The 18,679-nt window shown below is 45.2% G+C and overlaps 1 protein-coding gene across 1 annotated transcript in view; it reads left to right on the top strand.

Moving 5' to 3' along the window:
* Positions 1-16,527: 16,527 nt before the first annotated feature.
* The window catches only part of GAP43 (growth associated protein 43), a gene marked incomplete at its 5' end in the record, with an annotated part of 51,845 nt that continues 49,693 nt past the window's right edge, over positions 16,528-18,679 (top strand). The window contains one exon of the mRNA XM_080613655.1: positions 16,528-16,557. Coding sequence (XP_080469781.1) covers positions 16,528-16,557 — 30 coding nt within the window. The remainder of the gene's footprint in view (positions 16,558-18,679) is intronic.

The raw sequence follows: 18,679 nt of genomic DNA, 5'->3' as shown, positions 1-18,679 counted from the left end.
CTAGCAAGGAAAGTAGGGAAGGATTTCTCAGTCCTGCAAAGGCATGTGCAAGGAGAAGGTGGTAGGGGGCACAAAGGGATATTGATGTTTGTCCAGCACTGGTTCTTCTGTACCTGGGATGGACCTGCTGGCAGCCTTCTATTATCAACAGCCATAAATTGTTAATTCCATGGGTGTTCAACCTGGATGAACTCCTTTGGTATTAATGGGGATCCCTCAGTGTCATTCTGTAAAGCCTTCACTGAGATTCAGCAAGAGTTTTGTCTAGAAGTTTGCCTTTTTGGCCTACAGCCATCTCACCTCTGGCTGCAAGCTTGATGACAGGCTCGAGGCGTGAAGAAGGGTGAGACTCTGTGAATACTGAAGAGAAGAAAGTGAAGACAGAGCTTTTTCATCTGCTTCAGCACTAACCCCAGTGCAAGCTGTGCAGGATAGCCATTAAACATCTGCACTGCTTCATGCTATCATCCGATGAAACCTTCCCTGTCTCCCATGCCCAAGATGATATGCAGGCATTTATTCCAACAGTTAATCTTCTCAATGCTCATTTCCCAAGATAGCTGGTGCTTCTAATTCTGGAGCACGCTGGTTTCAGTGCTTCTGGAAGCTGGCTCTGCTATGCTTTGACAGCACCTGTACAGCTCGTCTTGGTGGCCGTGTCTCTCTGCACAGAAACACCCAACAAATCCTCCCCTTTGGACTCATTCATGAGCTTTGTAGCAGGTGCATCTGCTGGTTCTCTTGTGTGCTCTCACATTTATGTGCACTGCCAACTCTCAGCACCTTCTTGTGATTCTCCTTGTATTCTTGCTGCTTTTCTGCAAAGCCACAGCTCCTGGAATGAGGTGGTTGCATGAACATGCTGGCTGTCATTTAAAAAGGGATGGATGTTGCTTTTCTGGTTGTGGAGCAAGCTTGTAAATGCAGTGATATAAAAGAAACAACATGAAAAGACAAAGCTTTTTGTTTAATGGTTTGATTTCTAAGTCAATATAAGGATTTTTGGGAGGTGCACAACTCAGGGTTTTGACTGTGGATTTACAGCTACCTTTGTATACACATATGCCTTTTCAGCTGCTTATATAAAAATACATATGCATTTGGGTGTCAATGTGTACACCCACACCTGCCAACTGCACATATCCCCTTCTCACAGAAACCTTCACTCCCACTCTGCCTTTCTGCCACACATTTCCCTTTCTGCAGCTTCTGTCCACCACCTTTCTCCGAGTTACGGAATCTCCACTATTGCTTGTACCAAGTAACCTTCTCCCCCTCCCTCCCTCCCTCCTCTCCTTCACTCCAGGAAAGCTCTTTCTGATTTTCTTTTCACTGATGTCTGGCATTCGTACCTCTGTAGACAGAGAATGGCAGGAAGACAGTGACGTGAGCAGACAGAATAACTGGGGAATAAAAAGGAGTTGGTTGAGAATCTGTAATTAGAAGCCCAATTTCCATTTCCTTCTCAGGCACTTTTAAAATCCCTTTCAGGGGTTTCTTGACTGTCTCAAAATTGAATGTCATTGAGATTTTTTCCTCCTTTTTTTTTTTCTTCCCCTTGCATCCTCTTGTTTCCTTGGCAACAAGTTGGTGATGCAGGAGCTAGAAATGTGCTGTGTCTCCGTGGAGATGTTGGCGTGGGTGTGCCATGGTGACATCCAGGATGGACGCAGAGCTCTACCAATCCTACCCCACCCCTTGCAAGAAGCACAATAGGCCCAGCCTTGGAGGTGACGCTCTTACTTTTAGCTTCATGGGTGTTAATCTGCTCTCTTTTCATTGCACGTACAGCATGACGATGGGTCGTAAGATCCAGATGCCTCATGAGTTACATCAGTGCAAACTGAGTGACTTGAGGGGAGATTTTAGGGCCAAATCTTCAGGAACTTTTTAACTTAGAAGAAAGTGCACTCCTATCTTGGAGGGTCACCCATTGACTTAAGTCTTTCCCATTTTCTAAGAGAAGAAAGAGTTACCAGTCATTAATGAATAGGACTGTGAATCAGAGCTCCTGTGTTTCACTTTATTCTAAATGAAGTCGTTCCTCTCTTTCATACCTCAAGGGCTGCTCATCTGGAATGCAAAGAAGGTGCTATTGCTCCTGGCCTGGGGCACAGGAGATTAAATTTTATTGAGATGTTCAGCTGGGAAGTTCCAAGGCAACTTACTTGCATAATCCTTTAAGACAAAACTGTCTCCTCCAGAGACTGTTGCTCAGATAACTCAGACCTTGTCTGGGTCTGCCCAACAGCACACAGGTAGCCTATAGAACTGTGCATAAAGCAATAGCATGTAAGTTTGGAAGACATCTGAGACTAGACCTACCCAAGTGACTCAGTATAATGTTCTCTCTCCCTCTTGCCCAGCACACTCAATATCTTTACAATGTTTGCTTTTATTGCACATGCAGCCTGTTGAACCTTCTTATTCTGTATTTTGCATTGTTCAGTATTGTGGCTGTAAGCCAAGACCCAAACTCTCCCTTGCCATAGCAATCCATACAATAGCAGAGTAAGGGCTAGCCACAGTCTCATCAGATACCCAGAGGTTCTCCTGCCTATTTGTTTTTGGTTTGTCATAAAGAAGGCTTTATGACATCACACAAACTGTGATGTCAACAAGGAACCCTCTGGGTAGCCTTTTGAGAGGTTGCTAAGGATCTTCTTACTGCCAAATGACTGTAACTTCATCCCAATGGGATTTGCAGTAAGGCTCATCCATGCAGCAGTAAAGCCAAGTATCGAATACTTCTTGCCAGAAAGACCAATTAAAGGATTAAATGTGAAAAGCTGAAACCCATGACATCCATGGTGACAGGGTTTTCTTTTCTTTTTTAGACTGTAATCATCTTTGCAGCATATTGTTCTGGGATCAGCACCGCTGGGGATACATTAGTACAACGATTGATGGAAAGAAGCTGAAGAGGAAATCAAAGTGAGCCCAGCCAAGGCAAGATTAGCTTCTCTTCCACCCTTGCTGGCACATTTCTTTTGCCTTCTTTCCTACACTTTTCAGGCACAGACTGAGTTTATTTAGCTTCCAAGATGGCAAGGTGCTTGTTGAAAAGGTGTTTTATTGTGTCAAACCAGAGGAAACATGAGGAACAATCAGACACCAGAGGCACATTAAGAAGATGTGTCGTTGACACAGTATGTCAGTGAGAGGGAGTGAATCCAGGTTCTGTTTTTAGGGACGCTATGTTCCAAGGCAGGCACATAAATCTGACTCAAATGCCTTGCTTGTTGGATCTGAATCCAGAGTTTATTCCCAACTGCCACTGAAATCCAGGTCGGATTTTACTTGCACTTGTGATAAGAGATGAAAGGAGCTGACACATCTGTCTAGCTCCAGCAGTATGCTCAGCTAATGTAGCTAATGTCTAAAAGAGGTCTCCTGCCTCAAGGAGCAAGTAGCCCTTAGGTGTGATTTGATAAGATGCAGAACACCATACAAGAGACACTTCTACTAACTTTTGTGGGGGCAAAGGCTGTGTGTTTACGGGAGTGGAAGTGACACAGCAGTGCCCAAGCTCAAAGCCTATTATGTGAGGAATTACCTGGAAGCAACTGGAAAGGTAGGGGAAGCTGTTGGAAGACTCAGTAGAGGGATTGTGTCTAACATCATGAGACTAAAACTAAATTGAGAGGAAGATGAGCTCAAAACCAGACAAAACTATTCCATGGGATCTTTTCCCCTTTTTTTTTCTAGATGCACTAACAGAAAGCATTTGCTCTCTGCAGATCATTTTTTCGTTAAAACATTGCAGTATTTACATTCCCAGCCCAAGAACTGTGATTTTGCAGAAGAGTCAAAATTTTCCCTAAAGAAAACACCCCCTTCTTCCTCCCCCATATCCTGACTCTGGAGCTATCGGAATGAACCCTGGACTTATTAGGAACACTGCAAAGAAAATCCTGCCAGCTCGGGTTCTTCATTTTGGGTAGTCACAGGGACACCCCAGAGGAGCTTTCCTCATGGCCAACAGCATTATGTTTCCTCAGGTCATCTGAAAAGCGGCTACAACATGAAATAGAGTTCAGTCGAGATTCTTCTGGCATCTTCTGTCTACTTCTTGCACCCCTTTGTGCTAGGTGCTGTATGCACAGCATACATGAGAGACCTCACCCTGTCTCTTGCCCCTGGGAGATTAGACAAGCATGCACTGACTCTGATGGCTTTTGATTTCTCTTCCCCTCTTTCTCCTGACTGAGATTCACCAGCTTCTGCTATATAACAGATTCCTGTCAGCTGTCAGGGCACTAAAATAGACCTTTATCTTGTCTCCACAGCCTTGAATGACGGGGCTGGCAATAGGTGCACTGCAGCCAGGCAGCCATTCCTGCCATATGCTCTTTCAACCTTCCTGCATGCTAACACAGCAAGCTGTAGCCTGGCAGATTTGCTGTGTTTCCTTGCAAGACCTACAAAAGGAGGCAATCCTGGTATCTCTCCTTATTGCAGCATGTTATTATGTTGGGTTATAACATTTCTTCTGCCTTCTTCCTCCAGCATTGTGTGAGAGTCAGAGCCAGAATACCAGTCCAATGCAAGAGAATGAAAATCCTGCTAATTCCCTTGAATTAGAATTGGCCGCAAAAATGGCCTTGGGGCACCCATCATAAATTAAGTTGAAACCATGCACCATGCAGTTAGAGGGGAAAAAAAACCCCAAAACTAAGAAACAATCTTCCTTTAGGGAGAGAAGACATTACATATTCACACTTCATGCATGCACACCATTGCCAACTAATCCTTCTTATCCCACAAGGCTAATTTCAAAATAGCATTTGTATGGCATGGTTTGCAGGGGAAGGCACTGATGAATCAGTTAGCTGCCCTTTATAATAAGCCTTGCACAACTGCTTCCTAGGCTGCTCTTTTCTACTGCCTTGTCTTCCAGTCATCTCTGTGCCACATGCTCCTTATTCAAAGCTGAATAACCATGCAGCAAAGTTACTGAGCAGGGGCAATAAATAAGGTGAAGCACAAATACACAGCACAGTTCAAGCCGCTAGTTTTCTATGGTCTTGATGTAGGGACATGGGGATTCTGCTGAATGACTGTGCTGATGCTTGAATGAGGAATGATAAGCCTGTAATTTACTTGCATGGCTGTGCAACTGCTTCCTGCTGAGTAGGAAAGCCTAGAAGAGTGCTGTTAGTCCTAACACTGCTGCAACTCAAAGCAGTTCTTTGGCACCACAGGTGTCACAGACATCATTGGCTAAATGAGCCCTACACCACAGCCTTTGGTTAAATATTGCTGCCCAACAAGAGTTGGTAAGCCCAGCAATTGCAGAAGAAATATGTTAGCAGCCAGCTGCTGCAGGACTAGCTTTGATGGGTCTGAAAGGCTGTATTCATTGATTTGGAAACCTACATGTAGAGCAACTTATACTGAAAGTGCACTACCTGAAAAGTGCGCTACCTGAAAGTGCAAAGAAACCTACCCAATATGCTGGTGCTTCTGCTGTCTCAGAATGTCAGCCTGTCCCTGGCTTTGGGAGACTTCAACTCTCACTACCTCATCCCACCATCATCTTTGATAAAGAGGCAGTAGCCACAAAGATAGTTCAACCTCCAGGAGTTTCACTAATATCGTCTCTGGGTAGAAGACAGAGGAAGATTCAAATAAATGAAGGAGAGGCAGGGAAACTCTGCTGTTCTTGGGTCCATTTGGCAGCTTGAGAATGACTGCCCTTGGATAAACCAAAGGTCCATCTAGTCTACTTCTAGGGGTCAAAACCAGGGATGGAGAGCAGCAATAAAAGAAACAGCAAAGATGCTTCCTTCCAGCCTCTACCAGTTTGCAGCTCTGATACTTTCTGAGGTAGAGAGTGTCTGAGTAATCAGTAGACAGTTCTGAAAGAGTGTGGCAGGTTCTGTGTCTTCCTTTATGATAGGGCAGAAAAAGTCATTAGGGGTTAAAGGAGTCAAATGAGGGGACCGTGTAGGTTCAAGGAGAGGGCTATGTCAGGGAGAGCTTACAGAAGGTATAGTAGAAAGGAACTCTAAAGAACAAGCGGTAGATTCAGGTATACTGTCATATATGTGCCACGGTGTCATAGAATAAGGAAGAGTTTTGCTTCATGGGACTTCAAAAAGAGCAGATTTGAGACATTTCAAAAAGTGTCTTCATCACACATGATAATGTTAATTACCTTAACTGTGATGTGCTCAGCAGTGACTAAGAGTAAGGATGAACTATGATGCATTTCAAAGGGACTTAAAGAAAGATAGGTGAGGAATTTTTTTTCTCCCTCCTTTAGCAGTTTGGTAATTGAGAAACTGAAGTAAATTTATCAAGGTCCCAAAGCATGTTAGGAGCAGTAAATATCTCACTGCACTGAAAAGCAGATGTGGAACTATTTGAAATCATGAAAGAAATGAGTGAGTGCTTTGAGTATGTAGCTTTTAAATAATACGAACTCTAGGCTGAGCCTTAGAAAAATAGATAATGCTGTTGCCAGGGCATAAGTGTATATACATTGAGAAAGTGTGGCTTGTTGCGTAGTTTTATGCCTTCTATGTTTAAGAATTGTTACCTAAAGTCAATGAAAACACTCACCTGTTTCAGGAGGTGGTGTTGCTTTGCTTTAAGCTTTACTTAAGAGCAATTGAACACTGGGGCCAGAAGAAAGTAGCAGAGCATTTGAGGTTCCTGGATGGGGTGATGGAGGAATGTGCTCAAAGTCAAGCATTGTATAAGTGGATCAGGTTCAATAGCATATTGCAAAGAAATCTGAAAAACTGAAAGGAAGTGATTCTGCATCCAAATTTGAGAAAGGCATGGAAGCTAATGTTTCTCAAGGCATCCTTCTGGCAGCCTGAGGTATGAGCTTTGAGCCTTCTATAGATTTAACCCCTCAGAAGAAGAAATAAGGATCTTGGAAAGACAGAATTCATGGCAGATCAAGTAGTTTACGAGCAAATCAAACCAAAAAGGATATGAGATTGATTAGAATGCTTGGATAGATTTTTACAAACACACAAGACTGAACTGCACATAATGAAAGGATTTTAAATCTTCAGTGTAGTTCTTGAGCTAGGGCAATTTGGCTTTCATGGTTTGAAAACCAGAGTGTGACTACAGAGAATTTCTGTTCCACTTAATAACATTTCAGGAGGGCAGAAAGATTTACCATCTCTTATGCCTTTAAATAATGTCTTGGTAAGCACTGTTGTTAGGTTCTCAGGATTAGGTGAAATGACATGGCCAGCTCAAACAGCTTTGATACACAGATGACCTCACTGCTTCAGGACACACAGAAAGTCTTGTACGATAAGAAGTGACAGTAAGATAGGATTTAAGATCAGTTTTAAGATCAGCGAAGGGAAAACAAATGCTTCCTAATTTTTCTGTGTGCAGAGGAAATCGAGCTCTACTTTAATGCTGACTTACATTTTCAAAGTGCAGATGCATACTTTAATTTTCCTGGGATGTGACACCAGTGTACTTACACAGAAAGGGCCCAGGGATGTCCTGGGAAATAGACAAATTTGAGGCCAGTGAGGTTGGACTGCATATGAAGAAGATCTAGTATGAACCTGCAGGAGTTTGATGAGCTGGTAAAAAGGCAGATGCAGCAAAGTCCCATTTTCAGTGGGCACAGTATGATCAGAATTAAGTCAGACACAGTAGCTCAAGATCCCTTGGGAGACCATTTTGACTTCTTGGCTGACTAAACATACAAAAGAGACAGTATTCACCAAAGACCTAAGAATTAATAACCTTCACTGGCTTCCAAGCAACAATACTAAATGAGCACTGTGTTTCAGCAACTTCCCTCTCCCTGTCGGGCTCAGTTTTAGTTTGTTAATTCCCAGTGGTTGCAGGAAATGCTGGAAGATCCTGTGGTTGTTACAGTGCCTCAAGCTATGGCTTGGCAACTGTTGAGCTTAACGCAAGAATGAAAATGACCACGCTGCTCTCTATTCAACATTAGTGGCTAACAGCTAAGGAGGGGGGTCTGGCATGTATCATGTGGAATATGGAGATTACCTGACACTGCTGGGTTGTTACCTCTTTTGTGCTTAAGTGTTGCCTGAGGCCTCAGTGGTTTGTTTTCTCTGATCTTTTTCTTTTTTAGCCTTTATCCTTAAGAAGGAAATAAATGGCATTTAAAGTTTTAGGCAGCACTCAGGCCTGTTCTTGAAGAGAAGGGCCATGCCGGACTTATCTTTGCACTGGGCCTAACTTTGAGAAAGCCGGCCATACATTGTTTGCTTTTCTAATGTTACAAAGACATTTCCATTTTAGAAAGTACCCAAGGAACTAGCGTGCAAAAAGCTGTGCTGAGAAAACGCAGATCCCTGACTTGAAGTCTGAAATGAGGAAGTTCAGAATTACAGTTCCTGAAGCAGCCAAAATTGTATTCTCTTGTATCTATTCTTAACAATAGAACCTTTCAATATGTGATCATACGATACAGATAAGATTGTCAAACTCTCCGTCATTTACTATGGAACATTGTTCATACTTGAGCTTAGCTTTCATAACAAACAGAGAATGAACTTCCTTTACCTCCTCTCTGGCTGAATAAATTAAGGTAACAAGGAAGAAGTACCTTTCACATTTTATTGCATACAATATTAAAGTAAATTTTAATGTGACTCCACTGAGATGAACACACATGAGAAGACCATCTAGATCTGACGTAGGCAGTAAATGAATGCCTTTTCCCTCCTTTCTCCCTCAAGCTGAAGGAGACCTTTCCACCACCACTAAGCACTGAATCTTCTGTGCCATTACCTAAGTAGGCATGAAGTGCCCTGTGTGCTTGGCTGAGGGCCCTTGTCACCCCTCTTCCTGCTGCCTTCTTCAGGCTAAGAAACTCTCTGGCCTCTGTTTCAGGTTGATCCTCGCCTACTGGATAGAGGGGACTGGCTGCTGTGAGTGGCAGCTATACCAGGAGGAATGAGCAAGCTGGGTGAATTGTGCATGCAGGTTGTAGAGCAAAGAAACGGATGCAGCAGGCATGCAACAGGACTGGCTTCTCTAGAATGCTGCAGTGCCAGGCATGCATGGTATACACCACTTGTATAATACAGTTCTGTCAAGTATTGAGATGGGATGTATAACAGCCTGGAAGACATGAGGCTGCCCCTCTTCAGAAAGCTTCCCTTTCTCCTTGCCACCAGGATCACTTGGGGAAGGAGCTAATCCCCCAGATATACACAGTGATAAAATTCACCATTACGCTTGGAGTGGCTTCTAAACCTTCAGACAAACATGCTCCAGAAACACACCTCTCTATCCTGTGGAGCTGAGCTAAAACAGGGCCTTTTGCTGCAACGCAACTTCCATGCACAGGGAAGCAGGTTTGGATTCCTGCCTGCACAGTCCTGGACTCTTAATAAAATTCCATCTGTGTTTCCTGACCTCCAGGGCGAATTCCTTTGGCTGACAGTGTGGTCTTGGAAAAGAAATAATAATTGTTGTACTGAAGGTTGGGCATCGCGTGGCTCTGGCAGTGCAGGAGAACTCTTTTAATACACATTCCCACCAAAGCACAGCTCTGATGCTGCTGGAGTGAGGGAATGATTATCAGAGCCATGGGAATCTTAACTATGAATTTCCATTCTCCAGTGTTGGTGATTTTATGGAACAAGTAGAGCACTTTTTAGCTTGTAAGAGCATTGCAATCTCTACTTGAAATTTGTATAGGTTTCATACAGGATTGCATCAAAATCGCTTTGGGTCCATCTCCCACTTCTGGCAAGGTTCTACTCAAAGGGAACTGTATCAAGATGTTGGCCATGGTGAGGCCAAACTACAGACCTGTTGCCTGCATAAGCCCTGTGCTCTGCATTTTGGATTGAGGAGCTTCCCTACTTTAATTGGATGCAGTGAGTTTTGTGTTGAAGATCCTAACTGCAAGCGAACAACCCTCCGCATATGCTGTCTGTCTGACAGACTAAGGGATATGGATTTTCCTTCTTTCTTCTCAGTGTGTATCTTGTGGCTAATCTAAATAAAGCTAAGGCAAGGAGAGATGCTTTTTGAAGCCTTAAGGCAGGTGGATGTTTACAGTTTTCCTGCTCATTTAATTCCTGGTGGATCTTTGTTATTCTACCTCCCCCATGTACAGCTCTGGATGAGTGAAAGGGTCCTGTCAGATCACTCCTCCACCTCACACTTCTCCAATACAAATACTCTTCCTGCCATGGTCCTGTGGTTTGTGGAGTCTTCTGCTATGACCTTGATCAGTGCATGGCCTGGTCACCAGTGAGTAAAGCATCACTATGGTTAGAAACCCTTAATGCCAGGTCCTGGAAAGCTGAAGGGCAGATCTGATCTGTATAGATATCCCATGTACCTTCCTGCATGCAGACTGGTTCAGCTCAACTCAGTTGTTTTGATGGAGAGAATGGAGAGTCCCATCAGCTGAGGGAATAGGAAAGGAGGATGAACTTGTCTCTGTCCACCCACCTTCCAGTGATGGAACAGTCAGGTCAGCACCCTCACTCTGGCTTGAATGAGGGGCAGTGTGGGCTGGTGCAGAGCAAGGTCAGGTTGCCCAAAGAAGGCTGAAGCAATTGTGAATCCACACCATAATACTGTCACATCATCATAGTTGTATCACTGGGCAGCTCCCATGTTCTGCACTGCAGTGTTATGGGAATGACAATCTATCCCTGAAGAAGCCAGGAGAGGAGTGGAACAGCACTGAGATGGACTCTTCTCCAGTCATGCCCTGAAGTTAGTGTGTAGGACACGTACCTTAGTGTTTGTCTCCATCACACTCTGCAGCACAAAGCAGCACAGACATCCCCCACGTGGCACTGCAAGGTGGTGAGCGTGAATGCTGACAGCAGATTGTCACAGCACTTAAGGACTTAGTGAATGATGGAGCCAGCCTCAGAAGCAGGGTAAACTGGCCCATGCTGAGCTCCTGGTTCAACGCTTGCTTTGCTACCCTGTGCTACAGCAAAAGGGACTGCTGCATATACCCAACAGCACATGCTGAAGGGTCCCTGGAGAAGGAAGAGGCTTGCTGGGTCATTCTGTCTCCTATTTGGTTTGGCTTGTAAAGTACCACATTCGCTCATGGCAGGGCATAACTACACAGAGAATAATAGCTAAGAGGTTGACTGCTTTCTGTGCTGAAATTTTGCTTTTTGATAGAGAAGCAGATGAGATTTCATTTTATTGAAGAGTTACGGTCTTCAGCACTAAGCTGTGCTGGGATTGAACTGTTGTGTTTGCATTTGTGATGATTCTGAAGCGTAATAATAATTAACCTTGACCTGGAGGTTGTACAGGCCATTCTTTGTGCATGTTAAAAATCTTTCTACCCTTGCTCCCGCCCAGAAATTCCAGTTTGTATGAGCCACACAATGTACAGAAACCACAGTTTTAATAAGAATGATGAGAACAGGGAAATTATTGAGGCAATTTCTTATTATGTTTCCTATTGTAAAGTCAGGTGCTGTGAGACCAGCTGTGCAGGCATGGGAAGGGAAATGGAAATCACAGGGAATAAATGCAGAGCACTTGTGCATCTCTCTTGGACTAGCATGATGACAACAAGAGCTAATGTCATGTGTGTTCAGTGTCTTGGAGGATGAGCAACTGAGCAGTCATTAAAGGCACTGAATGAGTTAGAGTGTTCCTGAGTTGGCATCTTCTGAACACTTCTCTGCAAGAGTAAATGGCATTGTGGCTTTTGAAAAATCATGGCTTTAAAGTCACTTATTTCAGCCTGTGACATACTAACAGTCTCAGGTCAAAAGAAAGCAGGCTGTCCTTTGCTGTTATTAATAATTTAGGATTAACTGAAATCCAAGGTAAATTGACATAAGAGGTCCTTACACTGAAAAACAGGAACTCCTCTGAGGAGATTCATGGCTATGTCTAAATCATTTAGGATGGGAGTTTGATCCTAGTGTTGCACTGCACTATTTTGTGCCATTAAGCCATAGATGACTGAAAGTGAGGTCAAACAAGACCAGAGCTTTAAAACTACTGGGGAAACTAAAACTGCAAGTGGGCCACCAGTGGGATTTTCAGGAATGCCTATTCAAATGAGGATCCTAAAAAATCCTTATAAAATTGGCTTTTTTCCCTTCTGAATGAAAGTTGGCTAACAAAAGATGAGGCTACCACTATATGTGTAAAATATGAATAGAGAGAAAACCCAGTCTCTCTCCCAATGAAGGCAAGTCACTCACTTCCGAGCTGTTTTTACTGAAGCTTTAAATATCCCTAGTAACGGGACTTTCACAGTACTTCTCTTGAACAGACGCCTCTTCACTTTAGCATCTTACCACTGGGACAGCTCTTACAGGAAAACTATCTGCCTCCTCCTTTATTTGACTTCATCTGCCCAGGGAATCAGCCTGATTACAGGCCCAGGAGCAGGTTGAAACTAGGTGGTTCTTCAAACCCAGATCTAAGCTGTTACTATTGAACCTAAATTAGCAGCTGTACTGAAGATGCCTTTTCCTTCAACCAGTGTGGACCTTGAGCTGCTGGGGCAACTTCAGGCACTGCTAAGTCTTGCAGAAGAACTGGACAGGGAAGAAGCACTGCTTTGTGTTTCTCAGTCTACTCACCCTGTTCTGTAACAACCACTGATACTTCTCTTTACTTTGAAATGATCTGGACCCTTTTGAATCAAAGATATGCTTTGAATATCTTGGGCTCCTCTGGATAATTACAAACCATATTCTGCTTCACAGTGAAGGAACATGCAGCGTGCACCAAACGGTGTGTTGTATATCACTGCAAATGGCTGTTTTCCCTTCTTGAAGTTTATGGCTATACCCCACTTGTCCACCTCCTTAGCTGTCATTTAGTCAAGTTTCACAGATAAAGCTTTTAAAATCTATGGTTCTTGTTCACCCCCTCCTTCCATCCCGCTTCCCAAGCTCCCCATTCATGTTGTTCTTCAGAACAGCTCTTCCTTTTATTTGTGTAGATTCAAAAGCCGAGGTCAAAGGGGCTTTTCGGGGCATGTCTACATTGCATGATGCAGTGTTACAAAGAAACTCTGAAGAAGAGCTGAATGAGCCTGTATTGGCAATGCAGTAGAGAGACAAAAGTGTTGTTTGGATGAAAACATGCCATCTTGACTTGGTGACTTCAGGAAATGGAGATTCCCCTCCTTTTCTGCCCTTGAGTTTTGCTTATGATGTTCATTAATTCCTGGCTGAAATTTGTGCCTAATCCCTTCTCTTTCCCTTCAGCCTTTTCATTGCTGTGGACTTGTCCTTTTTTCCTTCTGTGTTACCTGATAATTTACCTTACAGGTTGAAGTGATAACATAGCCAAAAAGGCAGGGCAAGGGCAAGAACCATATAATTGGCTAAATAATTGAAATTCCAGCTTTTAAATATACTGTTTTGAAAGAAGGGGGTATTAGGAACTGATATGCCCTGAAAACTTGTGTCTTAGCTTATGGCTCTTCCACATAAGAAGATTAATTCAGAGGAAACTCAGATATGACTCTGCAGTGGCCACTCACAACGAACGCTGTGTGCATGGAAAACCTATTAAGGAGGTTTTGTCTATGTGGAAAAAGTGGTTTGCAATAAGCTAAAGCATAGGGTGCCCATGGGGCTGAGCAGAAGAGACGTGGTGCTGCCTTTGGCTTTGCCTGAAGGTGGTGAGCAACTGCCCTGTTGTGTGCAGGAAGGTGGCTTGACCGTAGCTGGATGCACCAATGCAGCCCTGCGCTGCTCCTCCTCTGGTGGGTGTCTGGGAAGCACTGAGGGTGGGAAGGCTTTCCTCAGCAGGGCTCCCTACAGCTGGGAGGTTCCCTAAAGAAGGCCTTGTCAGCGAGAAGAAAACAAGCTTCTGAAACACTTCTGAAGTGTGATTCGTCTGACCTAGTTTAGGCTCCTGCTTTAAGATGAGCTGAATCACACCCTCAGAGTTCCCATTTCAATTTGTTGTCACCAACGGGAGCCCAGAGTGATGCTTTCAGATGGGGACATACATGTTTGACGAGAGGAGTCCCATCTCCCAAGGGCATGGGAACAGCCGTGTGAGTTAGCAAGTGCCCACAAGCTCATGACACACCAGCTTCATCGTGGAGATGAGCCCCTACAAATCCTGCAGCAGGGGCAGAGGGTCCTAAGTCCCATAGACATATTCCAAAGCACCACTGCACTGCTCCACTGTGCCTTGGCATGGTGCTGTCAGCAGTGATGTATTCCACAGACACCCCTTCCTCAGCTTGCATGCCTATTGCTTTCTGCTGCTCCACTTCTTACCCATCTTCTTTTATGATTGCGTAGTTTGCCTTCTTGTTCTCTGAAAGCTGAATCTGATTTTTGTTATTTAATCCTTTGGTCTGCTCTGTGTCAGCTGTTTGCAACTCTTCCCAGTTTAGTATCTTCTCTGAATATCATTATCATACCATTATTTCCCTTTTCTAGGCTGCAAAACCAGGACTATCGCTGATACCTGCTTGACCCTAAGAGGCATATCCCTTAAATTGCAAACAGATGCAGATAGCTAGTTAGATCCTCTTTGAAATGCTGCTTAAAAAGATATGGGGTACTGGGAACTGCAATGATGTCATAGCAACTGAATATGATTATGGAGGAGTCTGTTCTGAGGGGTATTCCAGAAACTGTGGCTATATATGTACGCGTTTATTTGTACAAGCGTGTACATGTGTGTGAATAGTTGTGTTAATAATGTACAAATGGAGATATTTAAAGAGCAAAGGCCTTAATAATAACCTATGACATTTAATTTTGCTCTTTTGAGGGCAGTTTTGCATTAAAAATGTATTAGAAGTAACTCCATGGTGTGGCAGAGAAGTTGATGTAGTGACATTAGTGCTAAAAAAGAGAACAGCATCTGACTGTGCCTCCCAGACGCAGTGAATAAAATAAGCTACATTTGAATTCTGGTATATTAAATCCTAAAAATCCAGCAGTCTCTTTATATTTTTAACATGCTCAACATTGTCATACTTCAGTTTAACTCTTGTCTTGGAATATGTTCTCACAGTGACAGAGATAGCTATCCTCCTCGTATATATTCTGAGAAAACACTGTTATAACTTTCAAGACGTGTGCTTGGTTGTGTGTGTGAGCATCAGCGTTCACTCGGGCCCTTCTCTGCATGGAAACCCACCCAGTTCTGTTACTTCCACACCCGGAGGGTAGTTGGGAGCGTGGACACACACGTCTTCCTCATACTAGGTTACAGCAATTTGCAGGCAGTGATCAATAGACACAGAAATTACTGAGACGCTGAAATTACGTGAGATCTCTCCGGAAGGGAAAGGGATGATTTCTGTAGGTTTTGAAGCAATTGTGAACAAATAAGGTCTTTTGCAGGAGTATCATGGTTGCTGCCTGTGGAAGGTCTATAGGATGGACTGTGGGAACAAGGGGCAAAGTTGTCATGACTTCACCATACAGGGTTTATGCCTTCATAGAATCATAGAATGACTTGGGTTGGCTCATTCAGTTCCAGCCCCCTGCCATGGGCAGGGACACCTTCCACTGGACCAGGTTGCTCCAAGCCCCGTCCAGCCTGGCCTTGAACACTGCCAGGGATGGGGCAGCCACAGCTTCTCTGGGCACCCTGTGCCAGCACCTCAGCACCCTCTCAGGGAAGAACGCCTTCCTTATATCTAATCTAAATCTCCCCTCTTTCAGCTTAAACCCACTCCCCCTTCTCCAATCACTACTTGCCCTTGTAAAAAGTCCCTCTCCAGCTTTCTTGCAGGTGCCTTTTAGGTATTGAAGGCTGCTATAAGGTCTCTCAACCCTTCACTCACGAAGAAGACAACACCTACATATATGTTTGCGAGCATGCCGCGGGGGGGGAGGGGGACTTTCCACAGCCATTTTAACATATTCCCTGATTCCCATTTAGCCCGCAGCTCCCACCTACAGCACGCAGTCACCTGTGCATGCCATATACCCCCCGGTCCCTCTTCTCCCCCCGTGCTCACCCCACACCATCCATCACCCTTCATGCACAAACCCCATACACATAGCAGTGGCCATGTGCGCCGGGGTGGAGGGGGTGTGTGTGTGTCAGGAGCCTGCCTGGGTCCCCTCCTCACCCTGCATGTCCCAGTCACACCCCCACCCCCCCGCAGCCCGCAGTGTCCCCTCTCCTCTGTGCGGTGGGGAAGTCGTTGGGTAATTGGGTCCAGATTGGAGGTTTTAATTATTCATGAGGCTGGCAAGGGACTTGGGGGGGGGGGGGGGAGTGATGGTGAGGTGGGGGTGGGGTGGGGAGGTGACGAGTCAGGGAGAGCTGGAACAATTCTGGGAAGGGTAGGGAGGGAGGGAAGGAGGGAGGGAGGGAGGGAGGCAGGCAGGCAGGCAGGCAGCGTGTGCATGTGTGATGAGCAATAGCTGTGGACCTTACAGTTGCCGCTAACTGCCCTGGTGTGTGTGAGTGTATGTGTGTGTGAGCGAGAGAGAGGAGAGACAGAGAGAGGGAGGGAGGGAGGGAGCGGAGAGGGTGGGGGGGAGAGATAAGAGGCAGAAGAGGAAAAGGAGAGAGGAGAAGGAAGGAAGAAGAAGGAAGGAAGGGGACAATACGATCATGCTGTGCTGTATGAGAAGAACAAAACAGGTAGAGGCGAAGATTCCTTTTTGTGTGTTTCTTAAGACATCTCCGGGTTGCCCGTGGGGCGCGTGGCTGCCTGAGCATGCGAGGGGCTGGGGCAGGGGCTGGGGTAAGGGCTGGGGGAGGAAATTTCAGCTGCTTTCAGCAGACAGGCGTCTCTTTTGCGATCCTTCAGCATCTTGAGACTGAAGGCTCTTTTCACACCCTGCAACGTGACTGTTTTGCCTTTTCGGGGCTGGTGATGTGGGGAAGGGGGGTGGCCTACGTCCACACTTGGGGAGCTACCAGGATCCCCCCTCTATTCTTCTTCTTCTGATTTTTTAATAGTGGGCACTTGTATTGCCTGAGATTTTCTGTCTGTGGGTTCTGAGGGTGTGGATGCTGGGGTGGGGGGGTGCGGCTGGCAGGAAACGTGATGAGATCTGGCTCTACCTTGGAGATAAAGGAAGCAATTCTTCATCTTATGCCAAAAAAAAAAAAAAGGAAAGGATGCCCAGTGAGCCTTGATCCCTGGTCAGCACACTCGCTATTGCTCCTGGCTCTGATGAATGGGAGATGCTTTATGTGCATGTGCTCGCAGCACAGGTGCATTCGTGTTTTTGTGTTACAACAATCCAAGCAAGAATTAACCCAAAGCTTTCTTTTCCAACCTATGCTATAGTGAAAAATGCAATTAATTCCTAACAAAAGCGTTAGCCAGGGGAGGGGGGAGAGTCACCCCCTTTGCCATACCATTCATAGTACAACCAGTTAGACAACTGTGCACCAGCTGGTAAAGAGACAGAGGACCACGCCTCTGTTAGCTTCGAACTCGGGTGGGATAAGTGCAGCTCTGGTGTGAACCTGTTGGAAACCAGTTCATTCTCTTTAATGGTACCACCTGGCTTTTGCTGTAAGGGAATTGGGGTGATGACAGGGTTTGGGTGGTGGCTAGCGTTCAGTGCCACATTCTTTATGTGCAAAATGATAATGAAATTGATAAAAAGCTATTTGGATCATTCCCCCCTCTCCCTTCCCCCTTTTATTCTGTGTGAAAACCCAAACCTGCTCCTGATTAAGAGAGCCTATTTTGGCTGAACCTCTTGGACTTCCTTGGGAGGATGCTGGATTTATGCAGTTGGAACTTTGAGGCAGGAATATCTTTGTAAGGCATTTTGGCAACTTCCCCGGATTGCGGATCTGTGGATAGTGACAAGGAGCTTTGGTTCTTGTTCTGAGCGCAAAACTTAGGTACAACACCACACTGGTTACTTTCTATATGCGTATGTGTCTGTATCTCTTACAATATAGCACTGCAGTATGCTGGAGCAATAGCCTAACACAGATGTGAGTAACTCCAGCAGAACAGCACCGCGTTGAAAGAAAACCCAGGTTAAAGTGTGTTTCTGAATGGAGATGCATGTGTTAGCCAAACGAAGGAGCGATTCTGTACAATGCTGGGGAGGGGCAGGTGAACAGGATGGAATGAGCTCCTGCGTCATCCTCTGGTTTTTCCCCCATGCAGGTCTTTCAAATGCTTTACAATTAATGATACGGTCACAAAATCAGGAGGGAGGTGGGGATGGCTGGAGGATGGGGGGTGGGGGGGAACACGTTGCAGCCAGCCAGCAAAGCACGTTCCGCTGGCAGATATGGGATGAAAGATCAGAGGAGGAGAAGGAAAAGCAGACAGGGAGGCAGTGACAGAGCGGTGGGTGGAGGTGCACAGCACATTTTAAAACCAAGTAGGTAGCTCTGGGATTCTTCAGAGTCAGAAGAGAGCTATTGGGAAAAGGGGATGATTTAGCCCATACCAGCAGAGGTTGGGCATTAGAGCCCCTGAATCTGTTCTTTACACCCTGGTGGGGTTTACTCCTGTCGTTTTGTATTCTGACACACGCAGAACTGCATGGCATGCGGGTCTCTTGGTCGCACTCTCTTCCCACTCCGCACGTTAATCCACCGCATGGTACACACCCCTTTGCGCGTGCATGTGCAGCACACATCCCCCCGTGCTCGCATCTGTACTACACATACATGCACAAACACACAGGCACTGGTTCACACATGCTTCCTGATCCTTACTGCAGCCATGCAACCTGAGCGTGCCAGCCCATGCATATCTGGTGGATGCTGCTTGGGCTCGGAG

The sequence above is a fragment of the Psittacula echo genome (genome assembly GCF_963264785.1).
Source record: "Psittacula echo genome assembly, chromosome: 3".
Taxonomy (NCBI): Eukaryota; Metazoa; Chordata; class Aves; order Psittaciformes; family Psittacidae; genus Psittacula; species Psittacula echo.
The sequence above is the reverse complement of the archived record's forward strand: the minus strand, read 5'-3'. Positions and strand labels throughout refer to the sequence as shown.